Source organism: Bufo gargarizans, chromosome 6 (genome assembly GCF_014858855.1).
Source record: "Bufo gargarizans isolate SCDJY-AF-19 chromosome 6, ASM1485885v1, whole genome shotgun sequence".
NCBI lineage: Eukaryota > Metazoa > Chordata > Amphibia > Anura > Bufonidae > Bufo > Bufo gargarizans.
Window position 1 is genome coordinate 135668516 of NC_058085.1, and position 21494 is coordinate 135690009.

The window sequence follows — 21494 nt, forward strand, 5'->3', positions numbered from 1 at the left end:
ATGGTCAAGAGTGGTGCTGTCTCTGTTTCTAGTAGCCAAAAAGGCCATTATTTTCCATATTTGGTTTTCAGCTACTGATACAATTATCTGCAAACCCATGTGGCCTTCTTCCCATGACCATAGCTGTAGACCTGCTACGGAATATATTCATTACTGTACAAACCAACGCACCTTAGTTCTACTTAAGACTTGCATGTAGTGTGCCCCAGACGGAAGCCAGATATGGAGTTCAGCTTCATAGGCCCCTTCTCCATGGTTTCTGGCATGGAAATGGATTTGTGCCAGATTATCAATCCCGATAACAAGAGGATCTTCATTCCTTGGAAAAGAAATAGAAACCAATCAGACAGGTAAAATTACATTTACTTTAGCAACACACTACGTCAGGTGGGATGTCCTGAAGCTATGCCAGATCCCACTGAATCGATCAGCACTGCAAATTGCTAAATGCTGCAAACCAAGAAAATAACTACCCTGTCTGTTCTGAAATTCCCATATTAACTCTAGTCTCTAGTATGTAGATTTGTGCGTATTCTAGTATGTAGACGTCTGGTTCCAAAGAGAGAGTAGAGACACATATATGGGAATTATTAGTAGAACTGACCATTGTGCCGTGAGATGAAGGTCTGGTATGCAGATATTGTCAATACCACAGTCCAAAAGAATATGAATCTAGAATAAAATAGGCATAGTAAAGGGTTATACATAGCTGGAATGTTTCTGCTGTGTTCTTTTCAGTTTCAATGACAAAGGTCCGCTTGCAGTTTAGCCTCACTAAATGAGGTTAAACATGTACTGACACTCCCTACGGCTTCCAGTGGCATTCATTCAGACACCATGCCAAGAAAGGCCATGTGCACTGCTTTCTTGGCGTAGTCAGGACTTTAACCTGCTGGCTGCATGGACGACAGTGCAACCTCCCATTTTAAATGTGGCTGCTACTGGCTTTTTGGCTAGAAACCCACACAAAATTTCAGGCCCCTCAGTTTCAAGGTCGCATTCCAGAGAGCACTAACAGCACATGCGGACAACATATGCAGACACATCTGTTAAACACTTTCTGGAAAGTTTTGTGCCTATTCTAATGTTAGCACATTTTATTAAGACCAGCGTCTTAATAAGGCCTTGTGCTAGCGGTGGATTTGCCAAAGTTATGTAGAGGCGCCGGCCTCTTTGTAACTTCGTCAAATCCACCGCCACTTCTAAATGTAAGACAGCTTTTTTAGACCTGGCATGAGCAAGAAGAAGTTGCAGATTGTGGCACAAAGGACCTTTGCTCCACAATCTGTACCAGAAATACGCCTAATTTAGCTGTATTTCTGTTTAATAAATGACTCCCAAAATGTATAAATACCCAATGCACGTTTCGGAGAGGGAGGTCATTATACTATGACGTCTCCTGAACATGTTACTCTCATTATTGCCCACTAACTTAGGCAACAGTGTGCATGACAGATGGGCTCCCTGAGAACTTTTACTTTGTATGCCTACTACCATGTTTTTATTATTCAGTAAAGATCACTCATCATTATTCACTTAGAAATTTTGCAAGCCTATTTTTCCCCAGAATTTACGATAAAAGACCATGTAATTTCCTTGTCCTGCTTACCTGCTCTTGAAGAAAGCTGTTTCCATGTATAATTGGAGGCAACACACTTGTAGGTAGCACAGCTAAGCTGAAGTTGACACTGACAACTATAGGGCTAAGTTTATCCTTAAACTCAGATTCATCCTATAAGAAACAATGATGGGCAAGTTTCAGTATTTACTAGTCAATGTGTCTGTCAATGGATAGGTGCCTGATACATACCTTCAGGTAGACTTTGACATTACTGCAGACAGGTGCCCTATCATCCTTTACTTCAATAGACATTGTTTTGCTAGATGTTGGAGAATCAAGGAAGAGAGTTCTACGTAGAAATCTGTTCTTTTGGCTGTCCAGCTGAATGTCAGCTAAGAGATCTAGTGGTGAGAGAAATCAAAGAATCTGATGGACAGAAACTAAAAAAAGTGATCTACAGTATACCATATATATATAATTCTATCTAATGCCATACAGGCCACTGCTATGGGGCCCAGTGAGAAGAAGGAGCCCAGATGCAGCTACTTTCCTCCATCCCATTGAGCTATGTGGACCTTACCATTTTTGTGATCATTGGACGCATGGAAAGGTGGGAAGGCAACATGGTCCAATGACCACACTGCTCATTTAAGAAAAGGGATTATTCACAGTTGCGTGGCGATTGCATATTTAGTCCACTAGACAGCATGTATTAACACTTCATAGATAAAAGAAGCCTACTCTTACTCAATGTCTTGGGCAGGTTTTTTCCTGAGGTCTGCACACAGATGATCACATCAAAGCTAGAAAAAATAATAATAATAACAACATCAAAACAGACTCATTTCCATAAACTGGCCCTCATGTTATAGGAGCAGAACAACAAAATAAAGAAAGTACAGTTTCCATCAAATGACAAAGCCAAACAGTGTTCCACCTGACCCCCTTAACTATGGAGTCAGTCGGGTTTCCATCAGGGTGCCCATCATTTTGTTGGACATAATAGCACAGCATGCTGAAACATTTTTGAATAACGCAGCTGTAAAACATGGCCTTACATAGACTGACGATTGTTATATGATTCTGTGATAAGCATATACATTAACATTACTGCTATGATCTATTTGGGGACCACAAGTAAACTCATATAGCTATGATGAAAGCAGACAGAAGCTGAACTTGGAATAGGTACATTGTGCACTTCATTCCTGTTTTGTATATATACTATAGTTAGTAAGAACCTTTAATTTTAACTTCCTTCTTTAAAATGTACCTTCTGTTTCACTATAACTTTAAATTCATTGCAGTTTAGTGACACTGTGCTATTGGTGCAGTCCATAATTTCCGCACTTCTGTTTTTTTTGTGTGTTTATTTTTAAAGGCCCTAAATGGTAAATGCCACCTATAGATGCATCAATACTTTGGAAATGACCTATCATTTTGGCACTGTCTAAGAACAGTCTGCTTCTGGTGTCTAGGGCTTGTGATTGGCATAAACCCTAAGAGAGCATTCATTTTTATTTTATCAATTCAGGTGAAAGACATTCGGTGGGTGGTACAGTCCTGATCAAAAGTTTAAGACCACTTGAAAAATGGCAAAAAATCATATTTTTACATTGTTGGATCTTAACAAGGTTCCAAGTAGAGCGTCAACATGCAACAAGAAGAAATGAGAGTGAGACAAAACATTTTTTGAGCATTCAATTAATTGAAAATAACGATTTTCAGCCGATCCAAATTTTAGGACCACATGCCTTTAAAAGGCCAAATCTGTGCAAAGATGTGGATTCATTGTCTTTTTTTGTCAGGTAGTCACACATTGTAATGGCAAAGGCAAAAAAACTCTCCCTTTTTGAACGTGGTCGGGTTGTTGAACTGCATAAGCAGGGTCTCTCACAGCGCGCCATCACTGCTGAGGTGGGACGCAGTAAGACAGTCATTTGGAATTTCTTAAATGATCCTGATGGTTATGGAACAAAAAAGTCAAGTGGAAGACCCAAAAATATTTCATCAGCACTGAGCCGGAGGATCCAATTGGCTGTCTGTCAAGACACTGGACGATCCACGACTCAAATTAAGGCGCTTACTGGTGCTGACTGCAGCCCCATAACCATAAAACGGCATCGTAGACTGAAGGGCTTCAAAAACAAAAAACTTCTTCAAAGACCTCGTCTCCTTGAACATCACAGAACTGCTCGTTTGGACTTTGCAAGAGAGCACCAAACATGGGACATTCAAAGGTGGAAGAAAGTTTTATTCTCTGATGAGATTTTTTTTTACCTTGATGGTCCTGATGGTTTCCAACATTACTGGCATGACAAGCAGATCCCACCTGAGATGTTTTCTACGCGCCACAGTGGAGGGGCGCCATAATGGTCTTTTTTCCATCAGTGGAACAATGGAGCTTCAGGAAGTGCAGGGGTGTCAAACGGCCGCTGGCTATGTCCAGATGTTGCAGAGAGCATTCCTCATGACTGAGGGCCCTTGTCTGTGTGGTAACGACTGGGTTTTTCAACAGGACAATGCTACAGTACACAATGCCCACAGGACAAGGGACTTCTTCCAGGAGAATAACATCACTCTTTTGGCCCATCCTGCGTGTTCCCCAGATCTAAATCCAATTGAGAACCTTTGGGGATGGATGGCAAGGAAAGTTTACAAAAATGGACAACCAGTTCCAGACAGTAGATGGCCTTCGTGCGGCCGTCTTCACCACTTGGAGAAATGTTCCCACTCACCTCATGGAAACGCTTGCATCAAGCATGCTGAAAACGAATTTTGGAAGTGATAAACAATAACGGCGGAGCTACTCATTACTGAGTTCATGTTTGGAAGTTGGATTTCTGTTTTGGGGGGTTTAGTTTTTTTTTGGGAGGTGTGGTCCTAAACCTTTGATCAGCTGAAAAACAACCTGTTTCAGTTTATTTGTTTTCATTAAATTGAATGCTGTTTCAAATGTTTTGTCTCACTCCCATTTCTTCTTGTTGCATGTTGAAGCTCTACTTGGAACCTTGTTAAGATCCAGCCATGCTAAATATGATTTTTTGCCATTTTTCAAGTGGTCTTAAACTTTTGATCAGGACTCTACATTTGAAGGTTTGATCATATCTACATTCTTCCTTTCTTTACCGACATGCTTTTTATCATCTGTCATCACTATTCACATTATTAAATCACTTCCAATAAGAATTACCTGCCAATATTGTATTTAGGCCAATCCCATAAGTCATTTAAATCTCCTCTATCATATCACAAGGTAACCTTACAGGCCATGAGTAAGACCACAAGATGTGGTGGAAACACGTTGGTCTAGCTCAACATGAGTGTATGTTTTTATCTTTGTCATAAAATCCATATTTATTATCCAATCTGGATCAAACCTACTATTTTCAGCCTTACAAAGGTCAATGGTTCTCTTACCAGCTGGCATTCCTAGAACTAGTTGTACATGTCTTCACATCAGGGTTTAAGACATTTGGTGAGAAAGTAATTGAGGTATGTAGGGCAACAACAGGCTGGGCTCTGTAAAAGAGGGTACATGATCATGACAAATAGAGACACAGGCAGACAGAAAGAGAGGGAGACAGAGACAGAAAAAGAGGTGGACTCAAAGACAAATAGAGAAATAGACACTAATAGGCAGATAGATAAAGGGACACGGCCAGACAGATAGAGAGAGGGACACAGACAGAAAAAAAGAGATAGAGAAAGAGAGATAGAGAGAGAGATATAGAGAGGAACACTAACAAAAAAAAGAGGGGGAAGAAAAGCAGTTGTTCAATAGTACCAAGCTTTATCCTGCTGATAGGCAGTGGACCACTGCCTATCAATATTTTTGTCCCAAAAAACTCTCTAACTTATCTAGTTGTTTCTTATGTTCTGTTTCCTATAAAGCCTAGGGTAAATCAACATGGTTGAGTTTTCAGCCCCCACATAGGTTCTTATCAAGTTTTCCTGGACCCCTAAAAGGCAAGTCTGCATAGCTGAGACGTGATACTTACCTGGCCTTAGTGGCAACCCCTTTGGTAGTTGAAACAGAAGCTATATGTCTAGTCTTCTTAACACACTAATACCCATCAAGGGTGGCCCTCTAACATTCCTTATTGAAAAATCAGTTATAATTCCAGTTCCCATTACTTAAATGGGTTCTCATGGAATTTAGAAAGTGAAAATACTTAAATATTACTTTATTATAAATATATTCCCAAATACCTTTCATTAGTTATAATGGCTCGTTTTGTCTGGGGAGCAATCATTAGGAGAAACAAAATGACCGCCATCCTATTAGTACACACCAAACCTGTCCTAATCACACAGCAGGGATTGTCAGGGATTATGATCCTAAATACAGATGATAAGATCTTTAGCTGTATCTCTGTAGGAATGGAGTTCATGAGCAAAAGTGGCTAATGAGCAGCAGCACTTGTATGCAGTCTCCATTACCACAGCCCCACATCACCACAGTCTGTCCTGTCCGTCCTCTCTGTACTTCATGTCTCCTCATGAACTCCTTTCCTACAGAGATTCAGCTAAATATCATACTAAACTGTATTCAGGATCATAATCCCTGACAAGTAGAAGGAGGACGAGGCAGCTCTTTACTTCAGTGCTGTGAAGTAACTTATCCTGCTGTGTAATTAGGACAGGTTTTGTTTGTACTAATAGGACAGCGGCCAATTTGTTTCTCCTAATGATTGCTCCCTAGACAAAACAATCCATTATATCTAATGAAAGGTATTTGGGAATATATTTATAATAAAGTAATATTTACGTATTTTCATTTTCTTAATTCCCAGAGAAACCCCTTTAATGTAAACTTTGGAATAAAGCTATACCCAGCTAGCACCAACCCAATATGAATAGGATGCATGTATGAATAGGAGGCATATGTAAACTTTCTTACCTGTATACATACACTGCGTCTGCTCCAAAAGCACCGACAATGAGATCTACAAGAGACGCAATTCAGAATACATAATAAAACAGACAAGAGCTAATGGATTCAATAACATTCCATATTTCAATATTACCTGGATACCCGTTACCATCAATATCTTTTCCTCCTCGGAGAGTAAATCCAAATTTAGAAGGTGTGTATAGGGGGTTCTCCAGGATCTGGGATGGTTGTGTTGACAGCCCGGATCTTTCTCCTTTAAAAATATATACACAGCCTCCTCCAGATTTTCCTCCAAATGGAGAACCAACAGCCACATCTAGGATGAGACAACCCAACAATAGCATACAAACAAAAATGGTGCAGTACTTTTTTCTTGTTTAATTTCACAAGTTTGTAGAAGTCCCTCCTTGTATGGAAGGGATAACAGGTAAGGGTCTATGACACGGCACCTTGTTCTTACCATTGTATCCATCCAGATCTAGGTCTCCTAGTGGAGCAATTGAAGCACCAAATTGCCCATAAACATAGTTCCCACTAAGGGTCTTATAATCTTCGCCAAACCTTCTGGTTGTCTTCTGCATAAAAACGTAAACTTGTCCAACCTCTTGTAATTTTCCACCAATGTGGTGTTTTAAGAATAAAGGTGCTCCGACCAGAAGATCATCATATCTGCAGGCAGAGGCAAAACAATACTGTAGTACACATAGATAAGCTGGAAATTGTTTGTGACTAAAGCTCCTTTGTAGACTTACATGGCCTCATGGAAACACTATAATCAAACCCTGTGTATCTCAATACTGCGGTCATATAGTCTCTTCATTTGTCCCCCACTTCTTTCTAACTCACACCCATCCCACCCTGGCCCTGTCATGGAACCATGAACCAGACGTACAACAAGAGATAAGTGGAAATAAGAAGGCTTTATTGAAAACCAAGCTGTAGGGCAAAAGTCCAAACGGATGGCTAAACCGAAGCAGGGTCTTGCGAAGCCAGAGGTCAGGAACCAGAAGGGTAGTCAGACGAAGCCTGGATCAGGAACCAGCAGGGTAGTCAGACGAAGCCTGGATCAGGAACCAGCAGGGTAGTCAGACGAAGCCAGGATCAGGAACCAGAAGCAGCAGCAGTCTTGGAAGCATGTGAACACAGGAGGACCAAGCAAGGAACTGAAGCCACAGACCTCCTATATATATGAGCTAGGCATCCAGCTCCTCCCAGTGGGAAGGAGAAGCCGCAGGGTGGGAGGCTACAAGAAACCCAGAAACCAAGATGGCCGCCAGCACATGTCAAACGAAGGAGAACAGCAAGAAGGTAAGACCATGACAGTACCTCCCCCTCAAGGGCCCCTCCTCCGCGGAGTAAAGAACGGTTTCTGAGGGAAGCGTGCGTGGAAGGCTCGGAGCAAGGCAGGAGCATGGACATCTGCGGAGGGAACCCAGGAACGCTCCTCTGGACCATAACCACGCCAATGGACCAAAAACTGCACCCGACCGCGGACCAGGCGTGAGTCCAGGATATTGCTCACCTCATACTCCTCATGATTGCCCACTTGGACCGGACGAGGCCGAGGAGCCGAGGAAGTGAAACGATTACACACCAGTGGCTTCAACAGGGAGACATGAAACACGTTGGAGATCCGCATGCCAGGAGGAAGCGCAAGGGCATAGGCTACCGGGTTTACCCTGCGAAGCACTCGGAAGGGACCAACAAAGCGAGGCGCCAGCTTGGGAGTGGGCACTCGAAGATTGAGGTTGCGGGTGGACAACCATACGCGGTCTCCGACCTGGTAGGAAGGAGCGGGCGCTCGTCTGCGATCAGCCTGGAGTTTCTGGCGCTGCGCAGAGACCTCAAGGGACCTCTGGATCTGTACCCAAGAAGCACGTAGGACGGAAAGGTGATCCTCCACAGCCGGAATATCCTGGGGAGAGAATACCTCCGGTAACACGGCAGGTTGGAACCCATAATTGGCCATGAAGGGAGACGTCCCAGAGGAAGAGTTCACCGCCGTGTTCCTGGCAAACTCAGCCCAAGGCAGGAGGTCAACCCAATTGTCTTGGTGATCGGAGACATAGCAACGAAGGAATTGCTCCAAGGCCTGATTGGATCGTTCTGCGGCCCCATTGGACTGAGGGTGGTAGGCCGAGGAGAAAGAGAGATGAATCCCCAACTGGGAGCAAAAGGTGCGCCAGAACCTGGACACAAACTGACTCCCCCGATCCGACACAATCTCCTTGGGCAAACCGTGCAACCGGAAATCCTCCCTGGCAAAAATCGTGGCCAACTCTTGTGCAGAGGGTAACTTCTTGAGAGGAACACAGTGGCACATTTTGGAAAACCGATCCACAATCATGAGAATGACCGTATGGCCTCGCGATGCAGGGAGGTCCACAATGAAATCCATCCCCAGGTGTGACCATGGACGCTCCCCGGTGGCTATGGGTTGCAAAAGGCCCAACGGAAGGTGCCGAGGGGACTTACTCTGGGCACAAACGGAGCATGCCGCTACATATGCGGCGATGTCGGAACGTAGAGAAGGCCACCAGAACAGACGTGAAACAGCCCAGGACAGCTGATTCTTTCCAGGATGCCCCGCGGCCTTGGAGTTATGGTAGGTTCGCAACAACCGAGTGCGCAACTCCTCAGGCACAAAACATCTGCCGTTGGGTCTCCCAGAGGGAGCACCAGATTGAGCCGCCAAAATCTGCTCACCCAGGGGAGAGGTCAGGCTGGTGCGAATGGCGGCCAGGATCTGATTCGGAGGTATGACCGAAGTCGGAATCGACTCCTCCCCGGACAGCTCGGAGTACTGCCGTGATAAGGCATCCGCTCTGATGTTCTTGGAACCGGGTAGGTAGGAGACCACGTAATTAAAACGTGACAAGAACAGAGCCCATTTGGCCTGACGTGGTGTCAATCTCTTGGCCTCAGAGAGGTAGGTCAGATTCTTGTGGTCTGTCAGGATGAGAACCGGAACCACCGAGCCCTCGAGCAAGTGCCTCCATTCTTTAAGGGCCTGCACGATGGCCAATAACTCCCTGTCACCAATCTGATAGTTGCACTCCGCGGAAGACAGTTTCCGGGAGTAAAACCCACAAGGAAGCAGAGGACCCTCTGGTGTTCTACGCTGAGACAGAAGGGCGCCTACTCCCGTCTCAGACGCGTCCACCTCGAGGACAAACGGCAACCCAGGGTTGGGATGCGACAGAATCGGAGCCGACACAAAGGCGGACTTTAGAGCCTCAAAAGCTCGGATGGCCTCGAGCGGCCAGACCTGGGGATTACTGCCCTTCCTGGTCAGATCCGTGAGAGGCTTGGCTAGCATGGAAAAGTCCCTGATGAACTTCCGATAATAATTGGCGAAGCCCAAAAAGCGCTGCAGGGCACGAAGACCACTGGGCTGGGGCCACTGTAAGACAGCCGAAACCTTCTCAGGATCCATGGAGAACCCCTCAGCGGAAATGATGTAACCTAAGAAGGTTACCTGGGATCGGTGAAATTCGCATTTCTCAAGCTTACCGAACAGCTTGTTCTCTCGTAACCGTTGCAACACTCGTCTGACATCCAGAATGTGGGCCTCCATGGATTCAGAATATACCAAGATGTCATCCAAATAGACCACCACACACTGCTGCAACAGGTCACGGAAAACATCGTTGATGAATTCCTGGAAGACTGCTGGCGCATTGCACAACCCAAAGGGCATAACCAAGGATTCATAATGACCGGTCCTGGTGTTAAACGCGGTCTTCCACTCATCGCCCGCCTTGATCCTTACCAGGTTATATGCCGCCCTCAGGTCGAGTTTGGTAAAGACCGTGGCCCCTTTGAGGCGATCGAACAGCTCAGAAATCAAGGGTATCGGGTAAGCGTTCTTGATCGTGATGCGATTGAGACCCCTGTAATCGATGCAAGGCCTCAACTCACCGCCCTTCTTTTTCACAAAGAAAAATCCAGCCCCTGCCGGGGACGAGGATTTGCGAATGTGTCCGCGTGAAAGCGCCTCCCTCACGTACTCCTCCATGGCCTCATTCTCCGCTACCGACAGTGGATAGACTTTGCCACGAGGAGGAATGGCACCAGATTGTAACTCTATGGCACAATCGTATGGGCGGTGCGGAGGTAGGGCAACCGCACGCACCTTATCGAATACATCCCGGTACTCCTCGTATTCAGGAGGCAACAGAGAGTCCATGGGCAACTTGACAGGCCCATGGATGCAACTAGCCCCACACTGCGGTGACCACGAGAGGATCTCGGCCGATCTCCAATCGAAAGTCGGATTATGCTTCTGGAGCCAGGGGTACCCCAAGACCACCGAGTAGTGTGGAGACGAAATAACCTGGAGACAGACCGACTCTCTGTGAACGGCACCAATGGCCATCCCCACTGGAAGGGTCTCCTGAGTCACGTGTGGCGGCAGAAGGGGTCTGCCGTCTATCGCCTCAAGAGCCAGTGGGGAACCTCGAGGCTGCAGAGGAATGGAATTGGCGGCAGCGAACACACTATCAATGAACAAACCACCAGCACCAGAGTCCACCAACGCCTGGGTCGTCACCGAGCCCCCGACCCAGGAGAGGACAACAGTAATCAGTGGTTTGTCAACACGGGAAACCGGGGACGAGGAGACTCCACCCAAGATCTGCCCCCGACAGGATCTCAGGTGCGAGCGTTTCCCGGACAGTTCGGGCATGCCAACCGAAAATGCCCACCGAGACCACAGTACATGCATCGGCCCTCGCGTCTCCGGAGTACCCTCTCCCCCTCGGACAGGCGAGCAAACCCCAGCTGCATGGGTTCACCCCCAGACAAGTCATCCCCAGGAGGCGTGGGAGGAGAGGGAGGCACGGGTGGGACAGCAAACGTAGGCGCCAATCTGTTAGAAGACCTCCGCAGGCTCTCCTTAAAGGAAGGTCTCTCCCTGAGTCTGGTGTCAATCAAAATCAGGAAAGAAATAAGAGACTCGAGCTCCACTGGTAGGTCCTTAGCTGCAACCTCATCCTTCAAGGCATTCGAGAGACCATGAGAGAAAGCAGCGACCAGAGCCTCATTATTCCAGCCCACCTCTGCTGCCAGGGTACGAAACTCAATGGCGTATTCAGCTACGGATCGTGAACCCTGTCTGATGGACATAAGGAGCTTCGCAGCAGAGGCGGCACGAGCCGGCACATCGAATACCTTCCGAAGAGAAGCAACAAAACCGGAAAACACGGCAACCACCGGATTGTTGTTCTCCCATAAAGGGCTGGCCCAGGCCAAGGCCTTGTCCGAGAGCAGCGAGATCAAGAAGCCCACCTTTGATCTCTCAGTAGGAAAGGCATGTGGCAGCAACTCGAAATAAATGCCCACCTGGTTAAGGAAACCTCGGCACTGAGATGGCTCTCCCCCAAAGCGCTGTGGAAGGGGGGCAGAACCGGTCATACCCCGAAACACCGCAGGCGCAGCAACAGGTGTCGGGGTAGACTCTGGCGCAACAACCGGAGCGGCAGTAGGAGCGGGCCCAGGAGCGACAACCGACCCATCGGCAACGGAAGCTAAATGAGCCGTGCGTTCAAGCAGGGTTTGCAACGCCACAGCGAACCGACCCAACAGGTGATCCTGCTGATCAAGTCTGGCAACCAGCGTAGGTAGCGAGGATGGCCCTGTACCGTCAGAATTCATGGCTTGGTCCTAATGTCATGGAACCATGAACCAGACGTACAACAAGAGATAAGTGGAAATAAGAAGGCTTTATTGAAAACCAAGCTGTAGGGCAAAAGTCCAAACGGATGGCTAAACCGAAGCAGGGTCTTGCGAAGCCAGAGGTCAGGAACCAGAAGGGTAGTCAGACGAAGCCTGGATCAGGAACCAGCAGGGTAGTCAGACGAAGCCTGGATCAGGAACCAGCAGGGTAGTCAGACGAAGCCAGGATCAGGAACCAGAAGCAGCAGCAGTCTTGGAAGCATGTGAACACAGGAGGACCAAGCAAGGAACTGAAGCCACAGACCTCCCATATATATGAGCTAGGCATCCAGCTCCTCCCAGTGGGAAGGAGAAGCCGCAGGGTGGGAGGCTACAAGAAACCCAGAAACCAAGATGGCCGCCAGCACATGTCAAACGAAGGAGAACAGCAAGAAGGTAAGACCATGACAGGCCCCCACCATCTGGGACTCAGTTACTACTTATTCTCCCAAACTTTATCGATTTTACTCATCACACCTCCCCATTACGCTTTGCTATTTCCACACATACATATACATTTATACCCTCAGCCACTCTATCCCAATTCCATTTTTATACCTTATATTTCACCATATCCCCTTTTTTACCAAGTGTTCCCCCCTCTCCAATATTCCTCCTGCGCCTCCCCAAGGACCAAAATGCACCTTACACACGGCCAAAATTATGCCACTATGGCCACAAAGTCTTGACACCAAAACATAACGTTCTTAGTAGATAGCTAGCTATGGGCGCATATTCCAATGCCAACGTCCAAGGTGCCTCCAATGAATCCCCTTGAGACTACTGTACTTTTATTATTATATTATTATCATATTCTTTTACCATGCCTCTATATATATATATATATATATATATATATATCAGTAAGTGTTCCCATGAAATATGTATGTTTTTAATATCCTCTATTCAATCTAATTTAATTCATTATTCGAATGCAGATTCACGCATCTACTCTTTTATACATTTTTATACATGTATATGCATATTTACTCTCGCTACGGTTTATTATTCACCAAAGTCCATGTATGTGATCGATACATTTCTTTCTGTAGACTTGGTAAAGGGGTCATGCACCCCGAAACGCGTTGTCCTGAATAAACCAATTTGTTTTCTACCATTGGTTGTGGATTTGCGCCTGTTACTCTGTCCGTTTTTCTTGGACTTTCTTGCTCCACCAAACCTACAGTTTCTAACTCACTTAGCAGGACAAAAAGGGCAAAAGGAAAGAAGCATGATCATACTACACAGGCTTCGTTTGTGGTCTGTAACAATGGAAACACCTTGGTCTACATATAAGCTGAATACACAAAATGACAACAAAAATGTCATCAAGACTTCAGTTTCCACAGAAGTTGTCACACAGTGTCTATATAAGTTATTTAGGGCTTAGGAAAGTTGGAAGACTGTAGGAACTGTGAAGGTATTTATGACCAAACTTTTGTGCAAGAAAATATGTATAGGAATCAATTAGGGTAATGGTTTTGTGAAGCCATCTAGTTTTTGTGTTATATTACCTAAGGTCTAACACTAGATGGCTTTAGATCTTTTTCTAAACAAATCCGCATTATCTTAGGTTAAACACTAGAGGGCTCAAACATAAATTCAATGCTCAAATTTGAACTGTGGCCATTTACTCACCCATCTTTATCAATATCGGTGACTGCTACTGCATAACCAAAATATGCAGCAACCTGTAAGGAATATAACACACACACATTCATTATACAAACACTCAGAGAACTGTTGGCCCTTACACACCCACTACATTTTATACAATAAAAGCTTATGATTGTTTAGTATGTTTCCCATCACCATGTACAAACACAGTTGGGCCTAGACCTGATGTAGCTGCATGTTTCCTCAAGTCAATAAAACAAAGCTGACTGGGTGTCCAAAATGCGGTATACCAAAAGCTGCACTAGACCACTGTATATGGCTTTGCCCAAAGGGATGGCTGTACTGGGAATGGGTCTTGTCTTGGATCAAAGATACTTGGCAGATAGTTTTGCCATGTGAGCCTCGGGTGGTGTTATTTCATGATTACCCGGATAATGTCAGGGTTCCTGGGCTGGTAGATGGAGTGCTACTTGTAGCATTGAGATGTTTACTCCATAACTGGCTGGTTCCACATTTCCCTTCTGAAGGGGAATTTCAGGGCCAAATGAGACACTTTCTGTTGATGGACCAGCTGGAAGCAGAAGCTCATAAAAATCAGAAATCAACACGGTTTTTAGATAAATTGAATGCTTTTATTTCCAAGCATTTATCAGCAGAGGATACACTATCCCTTATGAAAAACTTCAAACATACTTATTAAAAGATCTAAAAGGGACACTAGGGAAACTGAAAGTGACGCAGGAACATTGCATGGTAGGAACTTAGAAGAACAAAATATGGGAGTTCGAGACGCATCCAGATGGGAACGGTGTTACGGGTGGGGGAGGGATGGGTGTTGTGAGGTGAATGTCTTATTTACTTTCTTTTTTGTGCAATTGGATAATACCAGATAAATATGTTATTGAGATTTTAAGATGTTGTACTAATGTCCATATACTTTAGACTATGTATGAAATAAAATTTTTAATAAAATGTTAATAAAAATAAAAAATAAACTGCGGGGACATGGATGGCAAAAGTTAACCAAGAATAGGGCTAACCAACCTGTTCCTCCCCTCTTGGTAGGAGTGGGCTGGTCCTGCTTCCTGCCAGGAGGGGGAGTTCCTGTCTAAATAATTTGAGGAGAGGAAGCACATTGCAGAGCTCCTGTGCCTGTTGGAGATTCCCCAGAGATAACTTTTAAAATTTGCCTCAAGTAAAGCCTTGAGACTCCAGACAGAAGAGTGAACTGCTATATCCAGCATCTACAGACACTACTGTGAGGTGAGGGACTATGGCCAAGACAACCATCACCAGGTTACCACTAAGGGTCCATTCACACGTCCGTGGAATGGGTCCGCATCCGTTCCGCAATATCCGAAACGGGTGCGGACCTATTCATTCTCAATGGGGCATGAATGGATGCTCTCCGCATCAATACTTCCAGAGCAGGGCCCCGATCTTCCAGTCCGCAGCTCCAGAAAAAAATAGAACATGTCTTATTCTTGTCCGCAATAGGCAGTTCTATGGGGTTTCCGGATCCGCAATACACTACGGACATGTGATTGGACCCTAAATCAGTACAACCTTAGTGCTAAACTCCAGCCATCTATGTTGCACTAGCAAAAAAATACTTTGTTGCGTCTACTTCTAGCCTCATTCGTCATTACTACATTTCCACTGCACTGATCCTGAGGGAGTACAGTGTGACACAACACTTCATCAAGGCCACTACCACTCCTCTCCTCTGCACCAGCTCCACTAAGGCTCGCTGTACTTGCACATCAGACAAATTTCACTGTACACTGTGCATTTTGCATGGTAGGGTGACCATCCTAGAAACACTGGAGCAGATTTACTAATCCTGCCTAATATTTAGACATTTATTGCAGCACTCGTGCTAGATGATAAATCTGGCACATCTTTTTATACTTTTTGTCTAAGTTTACACCATCTGCCGCACATTGTCATTCAGCCACACCCTCTTTTTGCTAAGAGACACCCCTTTTTGAATGAGGGACAAGAACACTTAAGGGGTTTTCCAGGAGTTCAATAGCCTATCTTCAGAATAGGTCATCAATATCTGATCAATAGAGGTCCAACACCCAGCTCCCAATAAGCTGTTTGAAGAAGCCACAGCACTCTGGTGAGCACCGCGGTCTCCTCACAGCTTACCAAGCACAGTGCCATAGATTGTGTAAGTGGCTGTGCTTGGTATCGCAGCTCAGCCTCATTCACTTGAATGGAACTAAGCTGCAAATAGGCCATGTGGCCAATAATAGTGACATCACTGGCCTAGGAAAAGGTGTCATGGTCTGTTCAAGCAACTGATTGGTGGGGTGTCAGGAGTCTGAAGTCCTACCGATCAGATATTGATGACCTATCCGGAGGATAGGCCATTAATATTGCTATCCCGGAAAACCGGTTTAATAAACTTGATGCATGATTACATTTGAGCCAGACATCTGTCACATTTTGCTGTAGCAAATACTACAACCAACATTAAAGGGTAACTGTCATGTTTTCATAAAAAAAAAAATCAATTTTAGCATATGTTACTGCTGCAGCAGCATTATGCATAAAGCAATCTTTAGTTTCTTCACATACTACCATTTTCCTTGAGCTTTCCCCTTAGTTACGGCTTTCTTGAATCCTACAATATGAGGATCTTCTCAAGATGGCTCCCGTGCCAGTTCTCTGAGGCCAAAACTGCATTCCCTCATTTCACATACAAACTTGCTGTAGCCAGCAGCTTCCTGCCAGCCAATCAGATTGGATTACTGAGAGACACGCCTCCTCACTCTGAAGACTAATGCAGGCATGCAGTGTGAAGGACCGCCCCTCTGTCTTCCTAGCCGGAGATAGATGAGCCATAGCAACGGTCTTTTAAGGGAGCAGTGGAAAGGGACAGGGGACATTAATGAAAGCTGTTATTATAAGGTAATTACAGATCTTTTGATAATCATTGACAGACTAACTCAGGTATACATGCCTAGCTCTAATAAACTAGCAAATAAAAGAAAATATGACAGTTACCCTTTAATAGACTGCTCCCCAGTGAATGTTCCTATCTATTCGCCTTGTAGCCGGACTAGATAGAGGTTATGGAAAAAGACACATACCTGTTTCCCTCTGATGACACGAAACAGACGTGAATTTGTATATATCTGAACCTATAATACAAACAGAACGTTATCAGGACACACAAAGCTGTAAATAAAGCTGATAAGTGGAGCTCAGAATGGTTTGATTACTGCAGATAATGGACAGAAATATTATCAGGATAACCTAATATAATACAAAGGAGATTTTATATAAAGATCAGTACATACTGGTCACTTCACTACATAATAAGAAGACAAACCCCATATGGATCAAGCTACTACATACAGACTGGAGGGGTAAATGATGACTGGGGCACTGCAGAGAAATGAGGGAGAGCTGGATATGCTCTGGAACAGTGAAAAAATAAAAAATGGGGGTGTTGTTGGCAGATATTATGGTTGACAGTAGAGTATTGCAAAGTGAACTTTGATCCTGAAAAACCCTTGCTTTCCCATTTAGTGTCTCCAGGGGCCCAACAGTTAGTCTACATACAGTACATCTATGGACTAGGAATGGAAACATAGATCCCTATACAGTATAGATACCACACAGCCATAGAAACAAACACTGTCTCCCACTATGTCACCCACGTCTCCATGATCAAAGTCTGAGGGTTGAATGATAAAGTCTATATCAGGGATGGATCAAATAGTGAACAATTTTGGAGCCATTTGAGTATGGAGTCAATCTGAATTTCATTAGTATCAATAGGAAACAATACAAAAAGTTAGCATTTATACTTTAAAATTTTACTTACTGCTCCAATATCAACATAGTTCGGGATTCCAATGACCAGGTCTACAAAATACCAAAGTCAGACAAAATGAGTTTGCAACCAGAGGAATCATTTGTAGTCTGTTCTACAGCTAAGTGGGAAAAAAGCTTTTATAAGCAAACTGGAAAAGTGAGTGCGTTTGGATCCCAAGTCTACATTGCAAATGGTGAAATCAGCGTCAGAAATCCACAGCACGGCAATGTAATTTAAAAGCTTTGAACACCTTCAGGGAGAATTTGTTTTTATTTTTATTATTACTGCATTCTACTCATTTTCCGTTAAAAATCATTTTTGCAATTAGTCTTTAATAAAGTTTTTAGCAGTTTTGGTGATATAGGTGTTAAAGGGCTTCTGTCACCCCACTAAAGTGATATTTTTTTTTTGGGCTAGTGAAATTAGTTATATTGCGATATATGACAATATAATTGTGTTACTTACTTTGATCCAGCAGTTTCTGCAAAAAACGAAGTTTTAATATATGTAAATTCGGTCTCTACCATTAAGTAGGGCGGCTACTTGCTGGTAGCTGCTGCAGAAATCCGCCCCCTCGCCGTGTTGATTGACAGGGCCAGCCGGGATCTCCTCCTCCGGCCAGCCCTGTCGGCATTTCAAAAATCGCGCGCCTGTGTGGATTCGACGCAGGCGCTCTGAGATGAGGAGGCTCGTCTCCTCAGCACTCCCTCAGTGCGCCTGCGCCGATGACGTCTTCTATTTCGGTGATGTCATCGGCGCAGGCGCACTGAGGGAGTTCTGAGGAGACGAGCCTCCTCATCTCAGAGCGCCTGCGCCGAATCCACACAGGCGCGCGATTTTTGAAATGCCGACAGGGCTGGCCGGAGGAGGAGATCCCGGCTGGCCCTGTCAATCAACACGGCGAGGGGGCGGATTTCTGCAGCAGCTACCAGCAAGTAGCCGCCCTACTTAATGGTAGAGACCGAATTTACATATATTAAAACTTCGTTTTTTGCAGAAACTGCTGGATCAAAGTAAGTAACACAATTATATTGTCATATATCGCAATATAACTAATTTCACTAGCCCCAAAAAAAAAAATCACTTTAGTGGGGTGACAGAAGCCCTTTAAATTCCAGTCTATTTGCAGACTGTCACTTTCTGTTTAGTCCTGTCAGATGATGACTAATTTCATAAACACTCATTTTAGCCATAATCTTTGATAATTTAGCTATAATGAGTGTTTATGAAGTCACTAGGTCTGTAGGTCAGAGATAAGAGCTCTATATGAGCCATAATCTGACAGCAAAAATTATTTTTAGCCCCCAAAAAATTTCTCCAAAAGGGGTCTATAACCTTATGTCTGTAGATTTGATTAGGCAAACTTTCCACAGTGTGTGGATGGGATTTTTCAAACAAATTTTATTGACCTTGCTGTTACTGTAAATGCTGCAGATTTTACCTGCACTAAGGATTTAAATTTGCAGTATGTCATATTCTGATGAAGATTTCTACCAGCCAGGAGCATTCCTTACTTGTGCATCAGACCTGCTGTGTTGGAAAGTTCACTTCAATGGTTCTCTCTTAATAATTACTTTTTAATGCAGTGAACAGACAAAACAAACTATTATTCTGTGGTGCTTAGAATGGATGGGCACCAGGCCACATTCCTAAGGGCTGAGTTCACTGAAAACACAGAGCTATCCACTAGAGTCCGTTAGAGGTTCTGGGCAGGGGCGTACATAGAAGTCATTGGGCCCCATAGCAAGAATCTGAATTGGGCCCCTAACTCTGCCCACTACCCATCCCAGGCCCATCCCACCACCTGTCATGGCTCCTCCCATGCCCCCTCCCTATTATGTCTCCCAAAATGCCCAGGCACCGCATACTTACTCCGCTCCCCGACACCCGCGTCGCTCCTGATGCCCCCACGGCTGCCGCCGAATCCCCCTGTCATGCGGATCCGGCAATGGGGGGGGAGGGGGGCGGTTGGTAATTTCCCTCACATAGCAATTGTAGCTCCTTGCCCTAGCGATTAACACCTGCCCATTCTTTGACCTAGTAGTAGGCACCTGCCATATTAGTCCTTCCCCTTGCAGTGGGCACCTGCCCAGTGGCTCCTTGCCTTAGAGGTGGGCACCTGCCCCATCCTTGCCCTTGCAGTGGGCACCTGCCCCATCCTTGCTCTTGCTGTGGGTACCTGCCCCATCCTTGCCCTTGCTGTGGGCACTTTCTATATGAATACTTGCTCTTGCAGTGGGCACCTGCCCCCACAGAGTCCTTGTGCCAGTGGTGGGCCCCAGCCCGATGTGTCCAGGGGGCTGCATGAGCACTTGAGCAGGAGACCAGCCCTGCTGGGAGGAGGAGACGTAGCCTGAAGGAACCCGCACTGAAACAGGGACAAGTAAGAAAGTGCAGGTAGCCATCCCGGCTGAAGTCAGCGTGGCTGCACACAGAAAAGTTCCACAGCGGGAGGAGCAGAGAGCGGATTCTGCAGCAGAGGGGCGGGAGACAGCTCCGTCCACATACCTGGCACACTTACCTGCCTGCTCACGTCTCCCCAGGGCCACTTCCTCCCTCTGGCTCAGTCTGTCAGCTCGTCTCTCCTCAGCTCAGGGCAGGGCAGGGCAGGCACTGACTCTGGTGGGGTGACGGCCGACGGCGAAGTTCGAGCCGATTCTCCCGCTCGCCCCCTTGCGCCACTGGCCAATCAGCAGCTGCCTCAACAGAGAGTTGCCTTGTGCTGATTGGCCAGCGGCTCGAGCGCCATATGCAGGCTGGTTTCATCCTGATACCGGCAGACAGTCCAGGTCAGGAGGAGGTCAGGTCACGTCTGAGACACTGAGGTGAGGTCAGTCTCAGGTCAAGGGGGGGCCCGGGGGGGGGGGTCTGTGCGTCGAGGGCGATTGCAGAAGATTAGATAAAGATGAGTTGAGAAAAGCAGCCGCACAGCCGGCTGGCGGCTGCAGGTCATGAGTGGGCGGGGCCAAATAGGGTGGGCGGGGCCTTCTCTGCGCTACGGGCCCACCAGTGCCGCGGGCCCCATAGCAGTGGCGTGGTCTGCCTCTATGGGCGGTACGCCACTGGTTCTGGGTGATATAATAGTGTATTTTTGGCGAATACAGATGAATATAAGGGCAAAGGGACTATAAAAGCTCATGGTGCCTTAACTCAGGAGGCGCTTGGAATGAAATGTCTGCTGGGTTTTCTACTATCATTGATTACTAAACACAATTCTTGGGCGGTGGCCACCTCTTATGAGACGAAGCTTAGTGACTTCCTTATTTCTGTATGCTTGCTTAATTATTGTGTATCTGTTTTGTATCTGAGCACATTCTATATATTTTTAATGAAAGGGTAGAGAACAATGCAGCGCTGTACACGATCTGCACAACTGACCCTACCTACTTACAATATTTGCCCTAAATGATGGCCCACAACTTGGCGGTAGTCCCCGACTTGACTAAGAGCAGGGGCCTAAACCTAAATGGGTAAAAGTACAGACAAAAAGAGATGAAAACCAGAGAGGCAAAATTAGGACCGGATCAGAATACAAAAGCTTAGTCAAAAACTTAGCAGAGTGCAGCCAGGAGATAATGTCAGAGACAAAGTCATTAAGCAAAGGCAATGTCACAAACTAGCGGAGTTTAATACCAAACAGAGTCCAATATTTATTTATTTATTTTATGGACTTATATAGTGCCACTATATTCCTCAGTGCTTTACAGACATTAGCATCCAACTGTTCCCAATGGGGCTCACAATCTAAGTTCCCTATCAGTATGTCTTTGGAGTCAAGCAAAGTCAAATAAGAAGCAGTCAAATATGAGGAGGTCACATCAAAGGTAAAGTCAGAGAAACAGGCAAAAACTCAGTGATTCAGAGAAACAAAC

At 45.5% G+C, this 21494-nt stretch overlaps 1 protein-coding gene across 2 annotated transcripts in view; it reads right to left on the bottom strand.

Annotated features, from left to right (window-relative positions):
• The window catches only part of ITGA2B (integrin subunit alpha 2b), a 78792-nt gene that overhangs the window by 23561 nt on the left and 33737 nt on the right, over window positions 1-21494 (bottom strand). For both annotated transcript variants that reach the window (XM_044296448.1, XM_044296447.1), the window contains exons 10-21: window positions 17632-17672; window positions 16892-16942; window positions 13812-13864; window positions 6919-7127; window positions 6592-6774; window positions 6465-6510; window positions 4982-5083; window positions 2309-2364; window positions 1811-1962; window positions 1610-1732; window positions 605-672; window positions 172-319 (exon numbers count right to left, since the gene is read on the bottom strand). In XM_044296448.1, coding sequence (XP_044152383.1) covers window positions 172-319; window positions 605-672; window positions 1610-1732; window positions 1811-1962; window positions 2309-2364; window positions 4982-5083; window positions 6465-6510; window positions 6592-6774; window positions 6919-7127; window positions 13812-13864; window positions 16892-16942; window positions 17632-17672 — 1232 coding nt within the window. The remainder of the gene's footprint in view (window positions 1-171; window positions 320-604; window positions 673-1609; window positions 1733-1810; window positions 1963-2308; window positions 2365-4981; window positions 5084-6464; window positions 6511-6591; window positions 6775-6918; window positions 7128-13811; window positions 13865-16891; window positions 16943-17631; window positions 17673-21494) is intronic.